The sequence below is a fragment of the Amphiura filiformis genome, chromosome 10, assembly GCF_039555335.1.
Source record: "Amphiura filiformis chromosome 10, Afil_fr2py, whole genome shotgun sequence".
Lineage (NCBI taxonomy): Eukaryota > Metazoa > Echinodermata > Ophiuroidea > Amphilepidida > Amphiuridae > Amphiura > Amphiura filiformis.
This window is the reverse complement of record NC_092637.1, coordinates 31916730-31938242: the sequence shown is the minus strand read 5'-3', so window position 1 is coordinate 31938242 and position 21513 is coordinate 31916730. Positions and strand designations below refer to the sequence as shown.

General features: G+C 36.2%; 1 protein-coding gene across 1 annotated transcript; it reads left to right on the top strand.

The window, feature by feature from the left end:
• The first annotated feature begins 17635 nt into the window (after positions 1 to 17635).
• LOC140162749 (bombesin receptor subtype-3-like) lies at positions 17636 to 20810 on the top strand. Its single transcript, XM_072186041.1, has 2 exons — positions 17636 to 17735; positions 18835 to 20810. The coding sequence occupies exon 2, from the start codon at positions 18912 to 18914 to the stop codon at positions 20067 to 20069; it is 1158 nt and encodes a 385-aa protein (XP_072042142.1). The 5' UTR covers positions 17636 to 17735; positions 18835 to 18911; the 3' UTR covers positions 20070 to 20810.
• Positions 20811 to 21513: the final 703 nt, after the last annotated feature.

Sequence of the window (21513 nt, the reverse complement as noted above, 5' to 3'; positions counted from 1 at the left end):
TCTTTCTCGATTTATATTTCACTAAAGACCTTCACCTTTATTTAAGCCATAATAATGCTATCCGTAATTACCAGTAAACATTACTCCAATACACCAATTTATTGGTCGAGCTATGAGTTTTAAAGTATTGGACGAGACCAATATTTTAAAACTCATAGCGAGACCAATACATTTTGTATTGGGTGAAAAAAATACACCATCCAATTTTATCATTATTATGTTTTCAGAATCTTTTCTTGGTCAAAAACATGACTTTTGGTAAAAGTGATGTTTGGTTATTTAAAATGTGATTTTGGGGTCAAAAATGAGCAAGTCAAAAATGAGTTTAGGTCAAAAAATTGTAGAATACAATTTTTTTTTGGGAAAAAGTGAGCCTGTCCAACACAGTCCAAGTTTTGAGTCCAAGTGTTGATTATATTGGACTCTTCACCTCTGTACAAAGTCTAGGAAGGAAGATTCTGAAAACATAACAATGACTATTATAGGCATAAGTATTATTCTGTACATCGATTTTTCGTACACAAAAACGATTCTTAATCTCTAACCCGACACTACAGTGTGGGCCAAAAACAACTTTACCCAATTTCAGAGGGTGCTTGCTCGAATTGTAGAAGAGCTATCCATGGTATTGTTACATATTCTAAATGTATATCTTTCTAAAAGTATATGATGAAAAAATGAAAGCAAAAGAAGCTAAATTAACAAAATGGTGCTAGTTTTACGTCCGAGGGTCAAAAATCACTTTGTCCACACGTAATTCAATGGGATGTGTCCGATTCCTAAGAGTAAGTTAAGAGTATAAAGGCATACATATGCGTTAGGCATACATGTAATGATAAACACGTTTGGCTTGTCTTTGTAAAGTGATAATTGTTTTTACATGAATGAACGAAATACAATCGATTTTAATCCCCATTCACTGTCATTGGCCAACAATTAGTACAACAATAACGCAATTACCATTTTCACCTGGCGCGATTTGTGAATTTTAAATGGGCCTTCGTGCATTTTGTGACTGCGTGGCTTATTTCTAAATAGGTTTGCAAGGTGTCAAGATGAGATGAGATGAGAGCACTTTCACAGCAAAAGAGAGGACTTTTATGGCAGAAAGCTTTTTGGAAGTGCAGCGTCAATTTCGGATTCGTTTCCCGAACGTAAGAGTCCCGCCGAAACCTACCATAACTCTAAATACGAACAACTTTCATAACTCCGGAAGTGTGATGAATAGATGTAAAGCACGAAGTGGACGTCCAAGAACTGGCCGTTCAGCTGCAAATACTGCAACGGTTCAAAGGGAACTTGAAGCAAACCCCAGAGTCAGTTCTCGACGCAACCGCTTTGCCGAACATAGGCCTACCACGTACGCAATAAGTGCAATAACTTCAGACGTTCTAGTAGATAACATTTAGAAATGAAAAAAAATGAGGTCTGAGGTTACAATTGATTTGCGCATATTTGAAGAGAATTGTTTTTATATCTTTGCAGTATGAAAGCTGCATATCATGACGAAATATCGTAGCTTGACATTTTAATTGTTTATGTTTAATTTATTTGATTGTGTTATATAAAATTGCTGAACAAATGCGTGCGTATACTGAGTGGTTCTCATTCTCTATCGAACTCGCTATTGCAAGTGATGCGACGCGACAGCTAGTAGGCCTTCGCGTGGACAAAGTTAATTTTGACCCTTTGATTTAAAACTAGCGTCACGTTTTTAATTTAATACTTTTTGAATAGTTTTTCACCAAATACTCTTAAAAACACCGGTGGTTACCGATCGCCGATCGATTATTTGACACGCAAGGGGTCTCAGGTTCGAATCCGAGCTAAAGGGAGACAACTTCTTTATTCATCTTCTCTCTCAATTCCTTCCTTCCTTTCCGTTCGCCAAAAGCAGAGGGGGGGGGGGGGTTAAGAGGACACATTTTGCGACCTTGTACAATATCAATTTGAAAGTCACTACCTAATGCAGTAGGAAAGAAATGCAATGAAAAGAAAAATGCTCTCGGTGTCAAAACAGCATGGTGCATAACCTGTGATCAGTGAAAATACATCCTGTTTTACATGCGGACAGACTTACCAAATAGGATCGGTCGGTCGGTTTGTAAATTTTTTTCTGAAAGAGGCTAAATGACGTTAAATGGAATAAGGCATGATGTATATATTTATTTTTGAAATGCATTGAGTTGGAACGAAAGTTGCATTTAGCAGTTATTTGATAAAATAGGTCCGGTTTTTTTGTCAAATCCCGGACCTATTTTGCTGATGATTGCGAAATGCAACTGTCTTTCTCGATTTATATTTCACTAAAGACCTTCACCTTTATTTAAGCCATAATAATGCTATCCGTAATTACCAGTAAACAGAAGAGTCCAAAACACTTCTTTACAGACCTCAAAGTAAATACTACCAACTGTGGAAGCAACAGCTTGCTGTTATAAGTTGTATAACTCATATCCCTATTTATGTATTAATATTTTAATATTTTACTAAGAGATATTATTTATTGTTTATTTGAAAGCTATTAATTAAGACGTGGTTACAAAATATACCCCAAGGGGTATAGTCATTAGTCATTCTGTCTTTCAAACCAGATTAATATTATACATAATCAACAGACATGTGAGAAAGGTGAGAAAAGGTAAGAAGTTTTAGGCCATTAATGGGGAAATCTATGCTGTCAGCTGTCTGGTGAATAAGTTACAGATCGAGATACCGATGACTACATTTGCAATTGATACTTCATTTGAACTTTAAGTTGTTGAACTTGTAAGTTGTTTTTTGTCTTAGTATGTGCTCGGTTAGTATGTTATCTTGGTTATCTGAAGCCGCCACCTGCTCATATTGCTCTAACCAATTACACTGCCATAGTGTCATGACTGCCTCCATGTCTCTGAAAGAAGTACATTAAAACAAGTGTTTGCAGATCACTCAATGAGCTCTGGTAACCCAGTACGTAACGAGTGTCGTAATATATGATCGCAGCCGAACTACAGACTGTGTCAAAAATGATTGAATTATTTGGGACGTCTATGGGGGGCACATTTCCCCTGAGACACCCACTAAAGTCTCAAAAACGTCACGGTCACTAAATGACCAATAATGGATGTAATTGTGCACTAAATGGCTTCAATTGTGGCTTCATTTTTCACACGCAGTCAGATATCCTCTCCGTCGCACAATCCTACGCGCCCAGATTCACTTAAAATATATATCGAAAGAGATTCTATATTCTATTTTTATTGTAATTTTCCACCATTTTGTAATGTGTGTTTGACCGCCTGCAGTGCGTTTGGGTGTAGGATGATTACGGACATCAAATCATTATTTTCTTCAAGCATTTGTTCATTTGAGGTTCCTAAATCTAGGCCAGCTTCATAATTAAGTATGTAACTGTACTACTTAATACGCTTTCCCAAAATTGAGACCGGGTTATGCATTTTGAAGAAGAAAAAACATAAAACAAAAATATCAGAGAATCACGAATGTGGAAAAGTGGGATATTTTGGCGAAAATGCCGACTCGATAAGTGAGTAAAAGGAGTCATTGACTAATCTATAATGGATCAAATGACTTTAAAAAACAGAGACTTGCTTACAAGTGAGTAAGTATAAATAGCTAAATACAAAAACTATAGCAACCGGATATTGGCCAACGTAATATCGTTATGACGCCATAATCCGCACAAGCAAAACAGGGGAGTTGTTGCCATGTGCAAAAGTACAACAAAAATCATCTTTGGCGATAATACACACTACCGTGCAATTTTCGTTTTCTGCTGAGCATATTAACATGAAAGGAAATATATATATATATTTACACCCAACTACCAAGTTGAAAGTCCATAACCATTGGAATAAAGCCAGAAGAGTACAATTAAAACCATGAGATTTACTGTCATATTGGGCTTCAGCAACCACTAAATCCCTTTAATTGTCATTTTTGATGTTCGATCTAAGGTGCGGATAAGGTGAGAGGGGTAAACATTTATTTTAGTTACTTATATGACACCAAAGGATGGTTCTAAAATTTATAGCTTAAGCCATTTGGGTGAATATATACTAAACTTGATCTTATAATTTCCATGGCTATCATTAACGACGCAGCTCAAGGTTACAGTTAATAATTACTGAACACATTTCGATGATCTCACATTCCTAGAGATACGTGTAGTTAGAATACAAGACCTTTAGTCTTTATCTTGATGACTTCCTGTGCTGATATGTAAGGCACCACGTCCAATTTGGTCCTATAGAACTGTCGGTGCCCTGTTAGGTACCGATGACTATTAACATCACTTCCCTGGAGATATAATAACTTGTATCAAGCATAGTAACAATTGCATAGTGTTATTGTTTTTCATTAAAAACAACAACAAAATGCACTGTACAAATGTTCAGGGTACGATAAAAAGTACCGTCAGTACCTTTTCGGGCACCGGTAGCGCTATATGATTAAAAAAGATGTTGTCCCTAAGCAACCACCTGAAACTTAACTCTGACAAATGCCAAGTTCTTGAAATTTGTTTCATGAGGAACTAACACTCTCATCCCGATCTTAAAACAGGCCCTTTATTGCTTTCTTTTGATTCTTCGACCAAATTCCTGGGCATCTTTATAAAACAAGATCTTTTATATTGGATGCCAAGATGGATTAAATGTGCAAGAGTGCCAACAAACATCTCTTCATGCTCCATTCACTGAAGCGTGTTGGTTACATACGTCCCCTTTTGATATACTCTGTCATTTTGCTTTCATCGCTCACTGTAAGCCGACAAGATGATGCACGTGAAACGAAACAATTGTCAACAAACCAGTCGTCCCCATTATGATCATCAGGATACACAGCATCTAAGTGTAACGCTGAGTTTAAACTCCATCGCTGAGCGACGAGCGATTTGTGTTTGACTAATAAGGTTTTCCCAACGTAACAAAAAGCGCTCTACCTTATTGGCTATAAAACAATCGCTATCGCTCAGCGATGTAGTATACATTCAGTTTTATTTGCCATCTAAGGCAAATAATAGTAAACGACCTATTTCACAGAATTAATCGTGCGTTGTATAAGTGTAAATTAAGTGTAAACCTAAGAAGCGATCCGGAGATGCGATATACTGTGAGTTATTTGCATTAGGATTGTATTGTATAAGATGTGATATAGAGATATAGAGATGAACGTTACTTCAGTAATCATACTCATTGCACAGATTGCTTATTGACAAAGTAGCCCAAGTCGTTGCTTAGCAATCTTAGTTTATTGCACTTGACCACTGGCCCTTGATAACACCTAACTAGGGAATAGTAAATAGGTCAAGACTTCCTGCCTCTTCCTAACGTATTGTGAACAATCGCAAACAAATTGTCAACGCTGTGTTGTGCTTTTCGGTGTCTAGCCTATATCAGGCTTCGTATAATTATATTCTCTCAAAATCACCTATTCAAATTTGAGTAAGATCTATTACGAGAGACAATATAATTGTAAGAATCTTTTAAAATGTCATTTAAAATGAAAAAGGGGGGGGGGCAGCATTATGTGACGTGATCTGTGACTAAAACAGTTCCATTATTTTCCAATGTTTTCCCCAACCTTTTCATCTTTAATGATCTCCTGTTATTTTCTTCATTTGGCTTAGTCATGTCATTACACCTTTTTCATGGGTAATGATCTCCTGAATGTTTTTAAATTTGAATGTATCCCTCGTAACATTTTAGATCCTATTCAAATGTGAATAAGGCCAAAAAAACACATGTTTGTTTCCTGTAGCAGGTCCAAAAAGTCAAATGCGAAATGCTGTTGTTGTTTTTTTAATCCATGTCTTGAAATGGAAAAAAAATACCCTTTTCGCTGCAAATTGGAATGGGAATTTACAGTGGGTGTCTCCGACACACAAAAAAAATCAACCTATGCTCGTTTGTTGTGCAATGTGTAAATGTTTACTCCAGTAGTGTTTTATGTAAGTAAAAAAAATTTCAAATGCGCAGAATAAGCCGTCAAAAACGAGATGCGCTTGATTATGGCCTAATAATAGAGTGTAATGTTTTAATAACGTCGTTATCTAACCCTAAAACCGGACACTGCTTTTTGCTATCGGAAGTTAAAGAAGAAACAAAAATGGAGAGGAGATGAACAAAGAGGTCAAAGAACCCCCACATGCCAAGTACACGATTCCCGGCCGGTAGCCACATGCGTTGCGCTGACTTGACCAGCGATTCCCTGCGCATATAGCACTTACGGTGATTGCGTCATCGCGTCCCGTCGGATTCATGCATGCGCCGATGTTTTCCTCGTGGTATTTTGTGGTTTCTATGGGTGTTAGGGTTAAATGAATAAAATGGAACACACGCAAAATTAACAGTGGCATGTTGCAGATTTCTGAAAGGTTTGTTCTCCCTGCATAATAGGGATAGTGCGGCGCAGTGGTTAAATTATACACTCGTCTCTATCTAGTGCATGAGGTTTTAATCTGCGGCGGTGGTGAGTTGCTGCGGTATTGACCTAAGAAAAAACTCGGATTCAATTGGCAACACCTTCGCTTTGTCCATGGTACATTTAGCTTTGGACATACCATACCTGCAGCTCGCGGTTTCGTTGACAATCTCTGACTGTTCTAATCCGTTCCGAAGGCATCCAACAATGCGTAGCAATACTTCAGCACTATAAGTTCCTACCTAACGTTTGCACATTATTTTTGTGGGGCATGAGAGCACATCAGACATATCGAAATAAGGTAGGAATTTAAAGTGCTGTAGTATTGCTTCGCATTGACCACGTAGAGCTCATGTTGGATGCCTTCGGAACGGATTAGAACTGTCAGAGATTGACAACGAAACTGCGAGCTGCAGGTATGGTATGTTGTATTCAAAATACAATTCAATATGTCTGATGTGCTCTCATGTCCTACAAACAATAATGTGCAAACGTTGTTACCAGAGCCCATAAGTTTTCAGAAATGTTCGTCCTGACGGTATCTATTGGGTTCGTACACATGGAAATTAGGGGTATCAAATTAGTTGGATATCGCAAAAAAATTAGTTGTGAAGGGCATTTAAATTCCGGATATCGCGAAAAATTAGTTGTGAAGGGCATTGAAATTCCAAATTTGTCTGCATGAAAACGCACAGAAAATATATTATTATAAGTATAGTGTTTTTTAAACTCGCAGCACGTCATAAGGGCACTTCAACTTTTGATGATATCCCGATGCTCTGATATTGCAAGGTCAACGCCAAAGAGATGTAAAAAACGTAAAAACAGTTCCAGATGTCCAAATCATCGATTACTTAATTACCTCAGTGTAAATTATAACGACGATATTTAATACGGGTAATTAGGCTTTAGTTTAATCAACAAGCATTCCACAAAGAAAGCTTTTATTTATATCCGTTACGCGCTGTAATTACCGTTATTATTATGTTTATTATTATTATTATGCAAAGTAGATTTAAACTGTCATTCAACACAAACATATATTGAGATATTTACCTCAATATTTGCTCACATTTGCATTCTACTGCACTTACGATAATGTTGCACACTGCCGACGCATTGGTCTATAGAGTCCAAAGGGCAGCACTGTTGGAACAATTTGAAGAGTTAATTGTCTTGTCACAGGAACCTAGTCCTACTATCAGTTTAAGCATCCTGTTCACTGTAGAAGTAGTGATGTAATTAATTACCATAGCAATATGTCTACACTATTCTTGAAGGTATTGCCTTGCAATATAAGTTGGCAGCACTCATCACCTGTGTGTGTGTAATCATACCGCTCTTTTCAAAGACACTAATCTTACATGGACTCAACATAATGTGAAATATCTATAGAATTACGATCCAATTCTTTATTCCTGTTCTTTGATTATCGACGGTGTAATGCAGTTGCATAACGTAACGTGTAGTGTGGGGCAATACATTCAAACATAGTGTAGACCTATAATAGCTATTAATGAATCCTGTTACATCCCTACCTTTGGGGTTAATTCGTTTTCAGCTTTTTCTGGAATCTATTGTCTCTGCCTTGATTCTCATATACACACTCGCACATAATACTCGTTCATAGTTTCCAAATGTAATTATTATAAAAATAAAGTACGCTAAAAATTCGGTCCAATAGAGTAATATGAATTTGTTTGTGTTGTTGTTCATTTTCATCACCCTTTTTATTGTCCTCTTTTCATACATAGGCTAAATACAACCAAATAAACACCTCAAATAAAGAAAGTACGCAGTTATAAAACCCGTCATACACCAACACCTGATCTTATTATGACAATTGGATTGATAAGGTCGACAGCATAATCGTATTAGCTCCAATTTGATACCAAATATGCTACCAAACACTCTAATTTGACAAAGATTAATAGCAGTATATGAAAGTTGGTGCATTTTCAAAAGTTGCAAATCAAAACGATGCACGTGGTCGAAATTGCTAAGCGTGGAGGGTTTGGTGTATGACGGATTACACGACTGGGGACTTTCTTTATTGGAGGTGTTTACATGACAAAATGAGAGCTATAACTGGAGATAACGCCAGTTATTAAGATGTAAAACATGCAGCTGTTATCGAACTTTAGAGTGCCTTATTTAACGTGATTCGACTATGTACAGTCATGCAAAAAGGATACGCATTTCTTGTCCGTTCTTCGGATGGACATTCCTGCCATACTAATTACCTACGCATATATATGACACTACAGCTTCATCATTAGCGACATAATACGTTTACTATGTATATTTTGAGATATCGCATTTCAGAGAAGCTTTTAGTTTCAGATACTATAGCAATAGTTCGGAATAACTTACCTTTCATATAATATTTCATGTCCGGGACCGTAACCATTTCTAAAATTATGCCACATAATTGCTCTGTTGATAATCATATTCCAAATTCTAACATTGAAACCATGCAAACGTATATAACTAGAGATGTGACATTAAGAAAATACCTCAACTTAAAACTGTTTTTGCCATTGCTAACACCATTCGGAAGTATTATTTTCCCCCAATTTAAATTCAAAGGTTTATTTCTTTAAGTTGACAAATCTGAATTTAAAATAAACAAGTGGCGCTAGTTTTAAGTCAGAGGATCAAAATTAAGTTTGTCGACAAGTTATAAGCTGATGCGCCAAATCACTTATGTTGGACTGACATTTTGGCCCATATTTTCACATGGAATTTTCCCATGGAATTTAGAAACAATACGTACACTATAATTTAAATTCCTTTTCAGTAATTGTTTCATACTCTTGTTTAGAAATATGATCTTTTAGAATATGTCAGTCACAACAATATAAAAGAGATTTTACAACTTTGAAAATTTTTAATTTAGCTTTGAAATTGAGTAAAGCTGTTTTCGGACCACCCTGTACATTTAGTCACCAAAAATAAGAGCAAATTCGGACGACATCGGAGAATATCCACTCAGTTGCACAAATATGGTGGCAGACTAATATTAAAAATATAGAATCCAAGTTATATACATTGTATAAAAATGCTAAATAATATAAATTAGTAAACTATCTTTTTTACTTTTCATATCAATGTTGACATAATAACCACATAATACCCACATTGGTTTTTAACTGTTACTTGCATACAGGTCTCGCATAATATCAAACACGAAGAGACGCATTTTCTGTCAATTTTTTATATATATATATAATCTGCAGTCAGGACAAGTAATGGAGATACTGAATGGTTCAAGATTGGAAGAGGGCTGAGACAGGGCTGCATATTGTCACCAAACCTGTTTAACATTTATTCAGAGGATATCATGAGAGAAGCTTTGGACGGGTTTACTGGTGGAGTCAAATTTGGCGGTAGTAGTATCACAAATCTACGCTATGCTGATGATACCACCCTAATATGCAGCAGTAGAGAGGAACTGCTGGCCCTTTTGAAATGCATCAAGGAAGCCAGTGAGGAGAAAGGTCTTCTGCTAAATGCCAAGAAGACTAAAGTAATGGTTATTGATAGAAATGGAACTGGAGAGGACTTTGTTATAGATGGTCAAAACATCGAGGAGGTTAAACAATTTGAATACCTGGGTTCAATGATAGACAACAAAGGTGATAGCACATCTGAGATCAAAAGAAGATTAGCTATGGCAAGGACAACAACTCAGAGTATGTCAAAGATCTGGAAGAGTCGTGGTTTATCAATCAACCTCAAGGTACGGTTACTCCGTGCAACAGTCTTCCCAATTGCTACATACGGGTGCGAATCCTGGGCAATGACAAAGAATGACAGGAAGAAGATAGATGCATTTGAGATGTGGTGCTATAGGAGGCTGTTGGGAGTATCTTGGAAAGACAAGACAAATACCTGGGTCCTGAATAAAATTGGCACAGACTTAAACATCAGAAAGTCCATCATTGAGAGGATTTGGCCACATTGTAAGAAAGGATGGTGGAGTTGAGAAGCAGATTCTTCAGGGAGCTGTGGAAGGCCATCTTGGAGGGGGACGTCCATCAACATCTTGGACAAATGATGTGAAGAACGTTTCATCAAACGGAATGTATGGTGCAACACGTTTGGCTTTTGATAGAAGTAGATGGCGTACTCTTGTGAAGACCACAGCAGCGCAATCCTGCGCCATCTGACCCAGAGAGGGATTAACGATAGTAGTCAAACAAATGTGTTCCACTTGTCCAAATTGTAAAAAATCGCCAACAATAATATGACTCAGAATTGATGTGAAGATCCACTAACCAGTTATCTGATTACTAGAAATTAAACCAAATACATGGCTAGTAGATCTTCCATCTGAGACGGGGAAAGACTCAACAGAAACAAACGGAGAGCAAAATATAACTTCACAAATACACTTTAATTTCTCATCAACAAAGTGATCACAATAATATAATAGATGAGTGAAACATTCTTAGTTCATTCTCCGGCTATGGCTGGCTGACATCTGCCCCGAATAATAGGCCGGGGTAATTGAGGAGACGGAGCCGCGGAGCGATATATATTTAAATTAGCTATGGAAAGCAAATAGCGTCATAACACACGCCCTGCCTTTCTTGAATTGGCGCCTGACAATTCTAATTTAATAATATAACTTTTAAAAATAGCAATTTGAATTGATTCAACATATGATTTAAAAATAATTATATCTTATTAACATAAACTTTAACATCAGACATAACATTCATCAAGTAACTGCATGACTAATAATTAACTGCATCTTTTTAATCCGAAACATTTAACTCCAAAACACGATTGGATGGGGAGAAAATTATTTTTAAAAACAACATCTTTTAAAACTCTGAAGCTCGTACAGCAGACAAGGAAAAGGGGAAAAGGGAATGACAAACTAACACAATTCTGAAAGACATCGACCAAGACCTTGCACAATCCCCAAACTGGGCATTTACAATGTCAAGTTCCATGTGTTTCAGAAAGTGCGAAGATCTTACTCTACACCTTAAACTACACCTTAAAATTAACCCTAGAGTTCATAATCTTGAATCGCTGAATCCCTGGCCAGTAGATCCACCGCTGTCGACTTGAACCCATTCGCTGCACTGTACTTGACGCTGATCTTGACGTTGAACTTGACACTTGCGTGATGAACTTGACACTTAATTTGTCGATGTGATTCAGATCATGTTTTCCATAAAATTTTAAACATGACGTAATAAAAATTGCTTTTTGCAATTAGACGATAACTAATGACGGATGTCAATATAAATAACAGACGAATTAATTTCTTCATATAACTGCAGTTTTCAATGCACCAACATTGTGAAATAAGACGCAGTTCCTCCCGTAGATACAGTACTTGACGAACACGACGAAACAATTCCACACGACGAAATTGCACTTAGACATTCAGATCTGAAGACAAATAGCTGGATAATATTTGATTCAGAATACAACGGGCTTACATGAAAATCGTATGCAAAGTTCTATAGAAAAGGTTTTATAAAATTGCGCACCATACTTTGCATAGAATGATGTCATGTATCAGGTCACAGTTAATTAACCCGTATCATATTTTTTTTTTCTGAATCAAATCTTATTCTGGAATCACAAATATTGTACTGACGAAAATTCACAATCATTTCAGAATCACACATATTGCATACCAACTGGAACAAAATTCTTCTGTGTCAAGTTCAAATCCAAATGCACCTATTGTTCAGATGATTGACCACGAAAATGACCGAAGAACTCCATAATCCATTCAGCACGACTCGAATTCTCTGAAATATAAACTCAAGCAAAATACTCAGTATAAGTATAACACATACATACTATCTAATTTAGCATATTTCTTAATTCCATAATCATAAGAATACCGTATACCATATATAATATAACATGAAATACAGTATTTCATCATAACATAACACACGCTGCCTTTCTTAAATTCTTCACAAATTTTGAAAAATTAACACAGCCAAAATTCTATAAACACGCAATTTTCAATTCAAAAATTCATAATTGAAATTACAATCTGCTTTATTCTTCACATAATTTGGAAAATGAATACATCCAAAATTCCATAAACACACAATTTTCAATTCAAAAATTCATAATTGAAATTACAATCTGCTCTATGCACAAAATTAGTATTACAAAATTTAATTGCAACACATTCATCTGTTTTTGCCAGATATCTTCACAGGATTACTTTTCAAAAATTCCAAAGCAGCTGGGTTTAAATTATCAACAGGCTCCCAAGTATTTCTGGAACTTGGGAAATCACGCCACTTGATAAGATACTGAAGCTTGTTGTCCCTGTACCTACCACGTAATATCTTCTCTACTTCATACTCACTACTTGGTTACAGGTACATAAAATTGCACAGTATTTCTTTCTGGCATATGACGTTTGGCGGTTGTGTGCCATATATGATACAAAATACCTTCATGGACATAGTATTGATCTGACTGCAATAAAATATCACGTGCTTGTCTTTGATTATCAGGCAATATGTCTTCATCCAAAAATCTTATCATGGGACCAGCAAAAGGATCAGCTAATTGAGCATCTTTGAAATGATCCACATTAACATCGGTTGGTAAGGAAGGAACTTTATGAATATCTACATACTTTTTGTCTCCATCCAGTCGTCTATTCCTCTGAAATCTCAGATTTCGAACAGTATTCACTTTTGGATCTGGCTTTGTCTCTGACGTAGGAGAGTCATTGATGACGTCATCAGTCATTGTCTCCAAGCCACATTCTGTCCAGTTTGAATCTGTTGCTGAGGAAGTAGGGGAGTCAACATGATATGAGTTACATGAATTACAAGATTCTGACACTTGAGTTGGTATTCTATATACTTAGTGCATCTGCATTACCATTCTTACATCCTCGTTTATGGACTACTTCATAAGTATATGATTGTAACTTCAGTACCCATCTTGCGAGGCGACCTGTTGTACGCTTTTGACCAAACAACCATTTCAATGCACAGTGATCTGTCTGAATTATGAACTTTACAGTATGTTGAAGGTATGGGGAATATTTCTTAATCCCTTCAACCACAGCCAAAGCTTCAAGTTCAGTAGTTGTATATGTCTTTTCGGAATCATGCAAAGCTCTACCTCCATAACAAATTACCTTCTCTTCACCATCTTGTATCTGTGCTAACATGAAACCAAGACCTCTTATACTGGCGTCTGTTTGCAACATAAATTGAGTACCATCAAAACGAGGGTAGGCAAGAATTGGAGGTTCTACTAGCTTTTGTTTCAGGATTTCAAACGCTTCTGCACACTCTTTTGACCAAATAAATTGAACATCTTTACGAGTGAGATATGTTAAAGGTGCGGCTATTTTACTGTAATCTCTAATGTACTTCCTATAATAGCCTACAAAACCTAGAAATGATCTTACTTCCGATACCTTCGTTGGAACTGGATATTCTTGGACTACTTTGGTTTTCTCTGGATCAGTAGCTATCCCATCTTTACTTACAATGTGTCCTAAATAACGTACCTGTTCATGAGCAAAAGTACACTTTTTAGGCTTGAGCTTCAAATTGGCTTCTCTCAACCTCTGAAATACTTGTCTCAAATGATCTACATGTTCATTAAAAGAATTGGAAAACACTATTACATCATCAAGATATATTAATACAAATGTCCAATTTAAACCTCTGATTCAACAAATTTAGCAGCTACTGTATTTTTGCTGACTCTGCTGGAAACCGCCAGATTACTTTAAAAAACAAACTGAGGAAATGTGTAAACACTTACGGGTAGAACCGCTAAAAGGCAAAGAGTCAAGTCGCTCATAAAGGCTTTTAGTGCTATTTGAAGAAACACCTGACAAGCAGTCAATTCTGGCATATCATGTGTTTTCCGCATTGGAACAAACAAAATCCATTATTCACCATTTGTTTTGTAATCTGTTGAGGAAGTTTCAAGTGCGAAGAAAAATTAATATCTAGACATGCGAATTGCTTTTAAGCAGTGAATATTAGTTTGACTGTGGTTACTTTTATGAAAAAAAATAGATGTCACCTATAATTCAGGTGCGATTACAAAATTAAATTGACCTTAGGAACATACAATGGAAGGTCCCTCCTGAGTGATGATCGATTGTGCAAACTAGAGAATAATTTTTAAAAAAATCTTTTACCTTTAGTTTCGGCTGTGCTCTAATGTCTAAGAATTTAGCTCTAATTTGAAAAAAAACCTCTAACCTCTCCGACAATCACAACATTATACTATGCCTTACATGTTAGTAAATAATAAGACTTAATGTTGTGATTGCCGGAGTTTTCCTTTAATATACATGGCTATTAGCTGGACACTAGGAGTAGAAAAAGGGATACAGAATGGCGGTCAAACGTGTACACTATATCCTTGCCCCCTGGCGCCTGGCGCAACTTCACTGCTCAATATCGTTTAGAAAAATAAGGGCTGCCTTGCACCGAGATTAGATGCATGGTAGATTACATTTTTGGTCTAACAGGAATGGTCCATCGATTAGATTTGGTTGTTATCATTGACGTGTTAGTATCACCAATAGAAAAACCTACAATAAAAACCAGATATAAGAAAGTTCTTTGATCTCATTTACCCACTGAAATTGTTAATTGTTGACTCCGATTTCAGTTTGCCCTCGAGAATCTAAAAAGTGTGTGTGTGGGGGAGAAATCAAAACAAATTTTCAAGGAACGTATTATTGTAATATTAATCCTTCATTATGGCCAAATTAAGTTGATATATTTTCATGCAAACATACAAAAGGGCAGAAGCAACTCATGGCAACTTTATATCGGTAGAGACAAAATTTTAGATTGTTGACACAAAAATGTTTAACCAGGGGCTATCAACGTCCCCACCCCACAACGTCCCTGATTTGGTCAAACATTTGGAGATCGATTGGTTAATGGGAGGGCACCATTGGTGGCATCCTAAAAAAACACTTGACACATTTTGGATCATTTTGTCTCAGTAGCCAATGCCCTCTAGAGGGCGCCAGACAAACCCGAACGCATTAATGATGATCTCGAGATAGATCAGTTTAACATATTAATGTGTCATGTTATGTTTATTTTTGTTGCGAAGTAAAACAATGTAAAAAATCTAACTTCCTAGAAATGTTTTTTATTTCAAAATTACTCAACCAAATTAGCCAATTCTTTGCAAATAATAGGATATTCATAATGTCCTAAGATATTAGATGTGTTTATTAATTTATTTGGGTAAAAAAGAAAAACGTCATGTGCTCATAATTTAACCCTAGAATTACGAAGGTGGAGGGTTGTACAACCACAAAGCTTTTTTATCCATCATAAACAAAACGCACGCATTAAGGCCCAAACGACCTAAGCTAATCGTAGATCCATCCTTTGCGCTCATTTTAGTGATTAAATTTTCCCCAGCACCTTACCCGGGGGTAGGACCGGCAGTCAAAGATTACCATAGAGGGGAGAGGCTATAATTAAAGACCGAGATAAAAAGAATTTATCGCGTCTGACGTCATCTGTCAATCAAATTCGAGCACAGTTTGTTTACATGTGTCGTGATTGATGACTTGCTGAACGCGGATTTATAATCGGGCGCCTTTTTGTTAATTTTGCACCTTTCGACATGCAAACCATCTCAAAAGTTAGGTATTTATAGTAGGAAACTTTCTTTGGTGAAGGCACCATGTCCACAATGCCTAGAAAAGCTGCTTTTTGCCTTGTAAAAGTACGGAATTTTTCGCCATTTGCTGCTATTCCTTTTCTCCGATCAGCACCAGATAGATCGGTCTTCCTTTTACGCGCTGATTAACCTGTGTTAACCAATCAAGGATCGTAATTGACAGTGACATCAGACGAGATAAATTCTTTTTATCTCTGTCTTTAATTATAACTTAACATATCAAAAAAAGTAACTAACCCCCCTTAAATAATGGCCATTATTCAAAAAGGGACTATTAAATTACAAATCTGTAAAATGCGTTGGAAGCAGAATTTATTTCTGCGCATTTTGACACCTCATTTGATACAATAGCCCTGAAAACAATAAAACACCGGTCAATTTAATGTAGTGAGGACCAGGTTTGAAAGTTGCACTTACATACAATTTTTTACAATACAAAAACACTCAGATATCATTACACAGATTTCCTTCCATTATACTGAATACAAAATCAATACAATTTACTGCAACTTTTAAATCTTCGGTTACATTGATTTAAATGTACGCTGTGACGTCAATATGTAGTCAATTGTTGCAAATGAGGTGTCAAAATGTGCAAAAATAAATTCTGCTTCCAACGCATTTTACAGATTTGTAATACAATCACCCGTTTTTGAATAATGGTCATTGTTTAAGGGGAGTTAGTTACTTTTTATGAGATGTTTATCAATTTTTTTACGGTATGTGTAAGATAATGATTTTCAAATTCTGCCCCTAATAGTAATGCTGTTACTCCCGCTACATGATAAACTTTATGAATACTTAAATTCAATCAACAGCATCAAACGGTTGTATATTTATGTGGTCGGGCACGTGTGTGGTGTGCGTAAATGAGGGGTGTGTTTGGGTAGGGGTGGTTGGGCGGGGAGTTTGTATTTGAGGGTTGGTAGGGTGTTTGTGCATGTTGGAGAGAGGGTAAAGTGTAAGTGTAATCGAAGTTACATCATTAACATACAAATATGCGAAGGATCCTAAAGATATCTCAAAGATGGCATGTTTTTGATTTACATCAGCCGGTTTAGACTTCATAAAGCCTTTTATCGTGATTAAGGCTCTATAAATATCAAATTGACACTGGAAAGTGTCACACAGTGTTAACGCGTAAGTGACAAGTGAATTATGCGACTTCGCAAAGGAAATCTTCCAATTCTCTCACCATTATACATAGAATAGAAGTTTTACAAGGTTTAAATTATTCAACATTTACTCAAAATAGCATTCGGCATCTTTCTTATTTACAGATGCCACTACCTGTTCTCTGAGAATATAGATGAAAAATAATGGAAATCCGTTTTGTTTAAAACTGGATTTAAAAGAAAGAACACACCGTTGTAAGTAATCACTTCAACGCCCCTATGAATATCAAATGGTGATATTTATTGTACGTCCCTTTGCATGTGTGGAGACTAGTCGAAGGTTAGTTTTTTCTTTACTTGGCGCGCTTTGGATGATTGCCCTGCTCTGTCTGGCTCATAAACGCTATTGGAATCGTTGGTGTAAGGACGTAAAATGTCAGTGCTCCGTAACGTATCGTGAGATTTGTGTTTTGGTTCTGGATCCTTCTTTACTATCAGCTGTTTACGGTAGGTGTAACAAAATAATATGAATGTGATTTGATTTATTTAGATTTATCATACTATTGTGTTTGCTTTAATGTTTAGTTTGTTTGCTGGTATATTAGAAAGGATTGCTCAGAACGTTATCAATATCACTGCAAAAACAGTGTTTAGAAAGTGAAGGCAAAATGAGCTTAGAAACGATATGTTTAGAATATGGATGTCAGATTTTTTGAACACCATCACTGACCAGAAATTTGACACATGATGTTTAGCTTCTAAATATATTTTTAATATTAATTTAAGTTAATTTCTAAACACTGTTTTTGCAGTACAGCTAGCGGATTAATTTTGTAAGCGTAAACACTTTCTCAATTTAGAACCTCTCCATTGAGCAAGAGAGTTAGATCAAGTATAAAGTTATCTACTACGAAACCTGGCATTGTTTTTGAAATATTTTAGCTATTTTAAACATGCATTTATATGGTATACAAACATGCGGTGTTAATATCCACTCGTATAATGTGGTATGATGATTGTAATGGGACGTGAAAAGATCCGTCAATCCTAAGAATACACTGCAAAAACAGTGTTTAGAAGTTAAACACTTTTCTAAACACAATTTTGCCTTTACTTTGTAAACATGTTTAGAGGCTAAACACCATGTGTCAAATTTCTGAACATTGGTCAATGATGGTGTGCAATTTCTAAATATCTGACATCCATATTCTAAACATAACGTTTCCAAACACATTCTTGCCTTCACATTCTAAACACTGTTTTTACAGTGTAACTTTTATGTTACTTTAAGAATAACATTGCTTTTTTACGTCAAGAGAGATTGGATTCTCTTTGCTCGGGCACATGAAATTCCGCGCTAATCCAATGCGATTTCAAAGACGGACTTAGCCTTTCAGTTTTCTTTATGATGTGTGGAAATTTCTGACAAGATAACGGTGTAAGGGTATTTTCAGATTTATCGACCATTTTAAGCGACCTCAGGCAACTTTACATATCTGTTTGGTCCTCATGCACAGGAAGAGACGCATAGCTAGTTTAAGAGTAGTGAAGTAGCCACTTCGATTCACAACAAATTTACGATTAACGATTTTTTTTTATGTTTCAGGATGCTCATCCAATTCGAGTCAGATCCGCTTCAAATGAGTGTATGTATCAACACCACAGGCCTCTATTACATACAATATGGAACGACCGAACTATGAAGACCAGTCCATGGAAAGTGCTACACAAGCTTTAATGCTACAGACTTCTGATCTACCCAGCCTTAATGTTACAGATCTTACAGAATATGGCCCTGTGTCATGGAGTGATTTCACACGAAACTACTGCAAGTTACAACTGATCTATTTAAACCATGTGGTAACTTTCTCAGTTTTTACATTCATCGGTTTAATCGGAAATATTACACTTTTATCAGTAATCTTACGTACAGCCGGACTACGTAACGCGCCAAATATATTGCTAATTAATGTAGTTGTTGCGGATTTACTTTACATGGTGATCGCCACACCGTTTGGTATACTTCATGAGTTGACTCCGTGTTGGTTATACGGATCTCTGGGGTGCAAATTTAGACATTATCTTCCCGATGTCGCTCAAGCTGTCGGGATTTTATCCCTAGCTGCGCTTAGCAGGGAGCGGTATAATGCTATTGTACGGGGACTGCAATCGCGGATTAGCAGAAGCACCAGACGAACAATGGTTGTTGTGGCCTCAACCTGGATAGTTGGATTACTCGTAGCCTCACCAGTTTTCAATCTCACACGGACATCTGGTTACGGCATACTTTGCCAATACTTACCCATGGCGCTTGTTGGATCCCAAGTTTATATGGTGTTAAAGTTTTTATTCTTGTACGTCATACCGTTATGCTATATATCAATTAACTATGTTCGACTTGCTCGATCTTTATGCGCACCAACTATGGTGGATTTAGCACAGAACCAATCCTCGGCTAATCCAATCCAAGCCCGGAAACGACTAGCGCAGATTGTTCTTGTAATAACGGTGCTGTTTGGCATATTATGGTTTCCATATTATGTGTACTTCTTGTGGTTTGTTTTTAACAATGACAATATAGTATCAAGTAATCAAGATAAAATCAGGTATTTTCGTCATTTTTATTATTATAGTTCTTTAGCGAACAGCTGCGTTAATCCTTTTGTTGTGTTTACAATGAGTTCGGCTCACAGAAAATCAATCGTGCAATGTTTTCAGAGAAGCGGCAAAAATCCCAAGGGCAAGAGGACGCTGATTGTCAGACATGGAGGAATGTCATGTCGTGTTTCCACTTCAAGTTATTCCGTTGCTAATAGCGGAACAGTCGTTTCGAAAATATAACACTTTTAAAGACAGAACACGACAAGGAGTTGAATTTTAGTGATCTGAAATGAAGTTATTTGATGAACGTAATGGTGTCTTACGGTATCGCCTTATGGACGCACATCTTTTTGAGAAAAACTAAAACCTTATTGTTATTGTCTCATAAAAAATACATGTAGTAATTTTGAAGACAATATGACTTTAAAAACGTACCATTGATCTCTTAATGAACAGCTCACACGTCGTGTTATCGTGTGATGATGTTTCTAAAAAGGTTACCAGTGGTTTAATTTGCTTAGTTGTTTCATTAATGAAGTTCCGTAGCACAAAAATTCCCAATATTCTTTACAAATGAGTTTATAAATGACAGTCTCAATAAATTTAGACATAAGCCTGCTGTTCTCATATCTCTTGCTCATACCTTTTCGGTGTCGTCAATAGGGCACACTACAATAGACCAACAACATATACCGATAGCTTTATTATGCGAATTGAATATGACATATCATATCAATTACTATTATCAAGGTATCATAACATAACGAGACACGCCATTACAGTCGATGTGGCTAACTTCATATTGCATAACATAACATAACATAACATAACATAACATAACATAACATAACATAACATAACATAACATAACATTTATAACATAACATATCACGACACAACACAAACATAACATAACATAACATCACATAACATAACATAACATAACATAACATAACATCACATCACATCACATCACATCATATTACATTACAAAACAATACATTACATTACATTACACTACACTACATCGCATTGCATTACATTACATTACATTACATTACATTACATTACATTACATTACATTACATTACATTACATTACATTACATTACATTACGTAACAGAACACAACACAACATAACATATTATAACATATAGCATAACAAAACATAGCATATTAACATAATATAACATACCGTAAACGTTCGCCTAATGGCGCTTTTGGATTCTTAGAAATGTGAGAGCGCCATCCTTGTAAAATCTCAACAGCATTAAGGATACGTGTATGTTAAATTGAGCAACCTGGACATAATGCCTCAGAAAAAAATATCGTGACATGACCCAATACTTTAGGTCACTAGGTTAGTTGCTAGAGCAGCAAATGTTTTGGGGTTTCTTCAGGTATTCTTATTCAAAGTGCCATTGGACTTAATTTGTAAATCGATTCATACGTTATACCTAACTCATTTTGGTAAATCTTTTTATAACATTGTAATTTCTTCATATTTTTTAATATTCTTCAGTTCAAAATTACACCCTTCTATTGTCTGACCGGTTAGCTCAGTCGGTAGAGGGTGCGCCTTGAATGGTGAATGGTACTGGTTCGAATCTTGATTTCTGCCCCCACTTTTATGTGAAGAAGGGTCAAGAAATGTTTGTGGATTTTGTCCCCATTTTACGAACGA

What these genes read in the sequence shown, in the direction of transcription:
- LOC140162749 (XM_072186041.1), top strand. Translation starts at nt 18,912, where the DNA reads ATGGAACGACCGAACTATGAAGACCAGTCCATGGAAAGTGCTACACAA.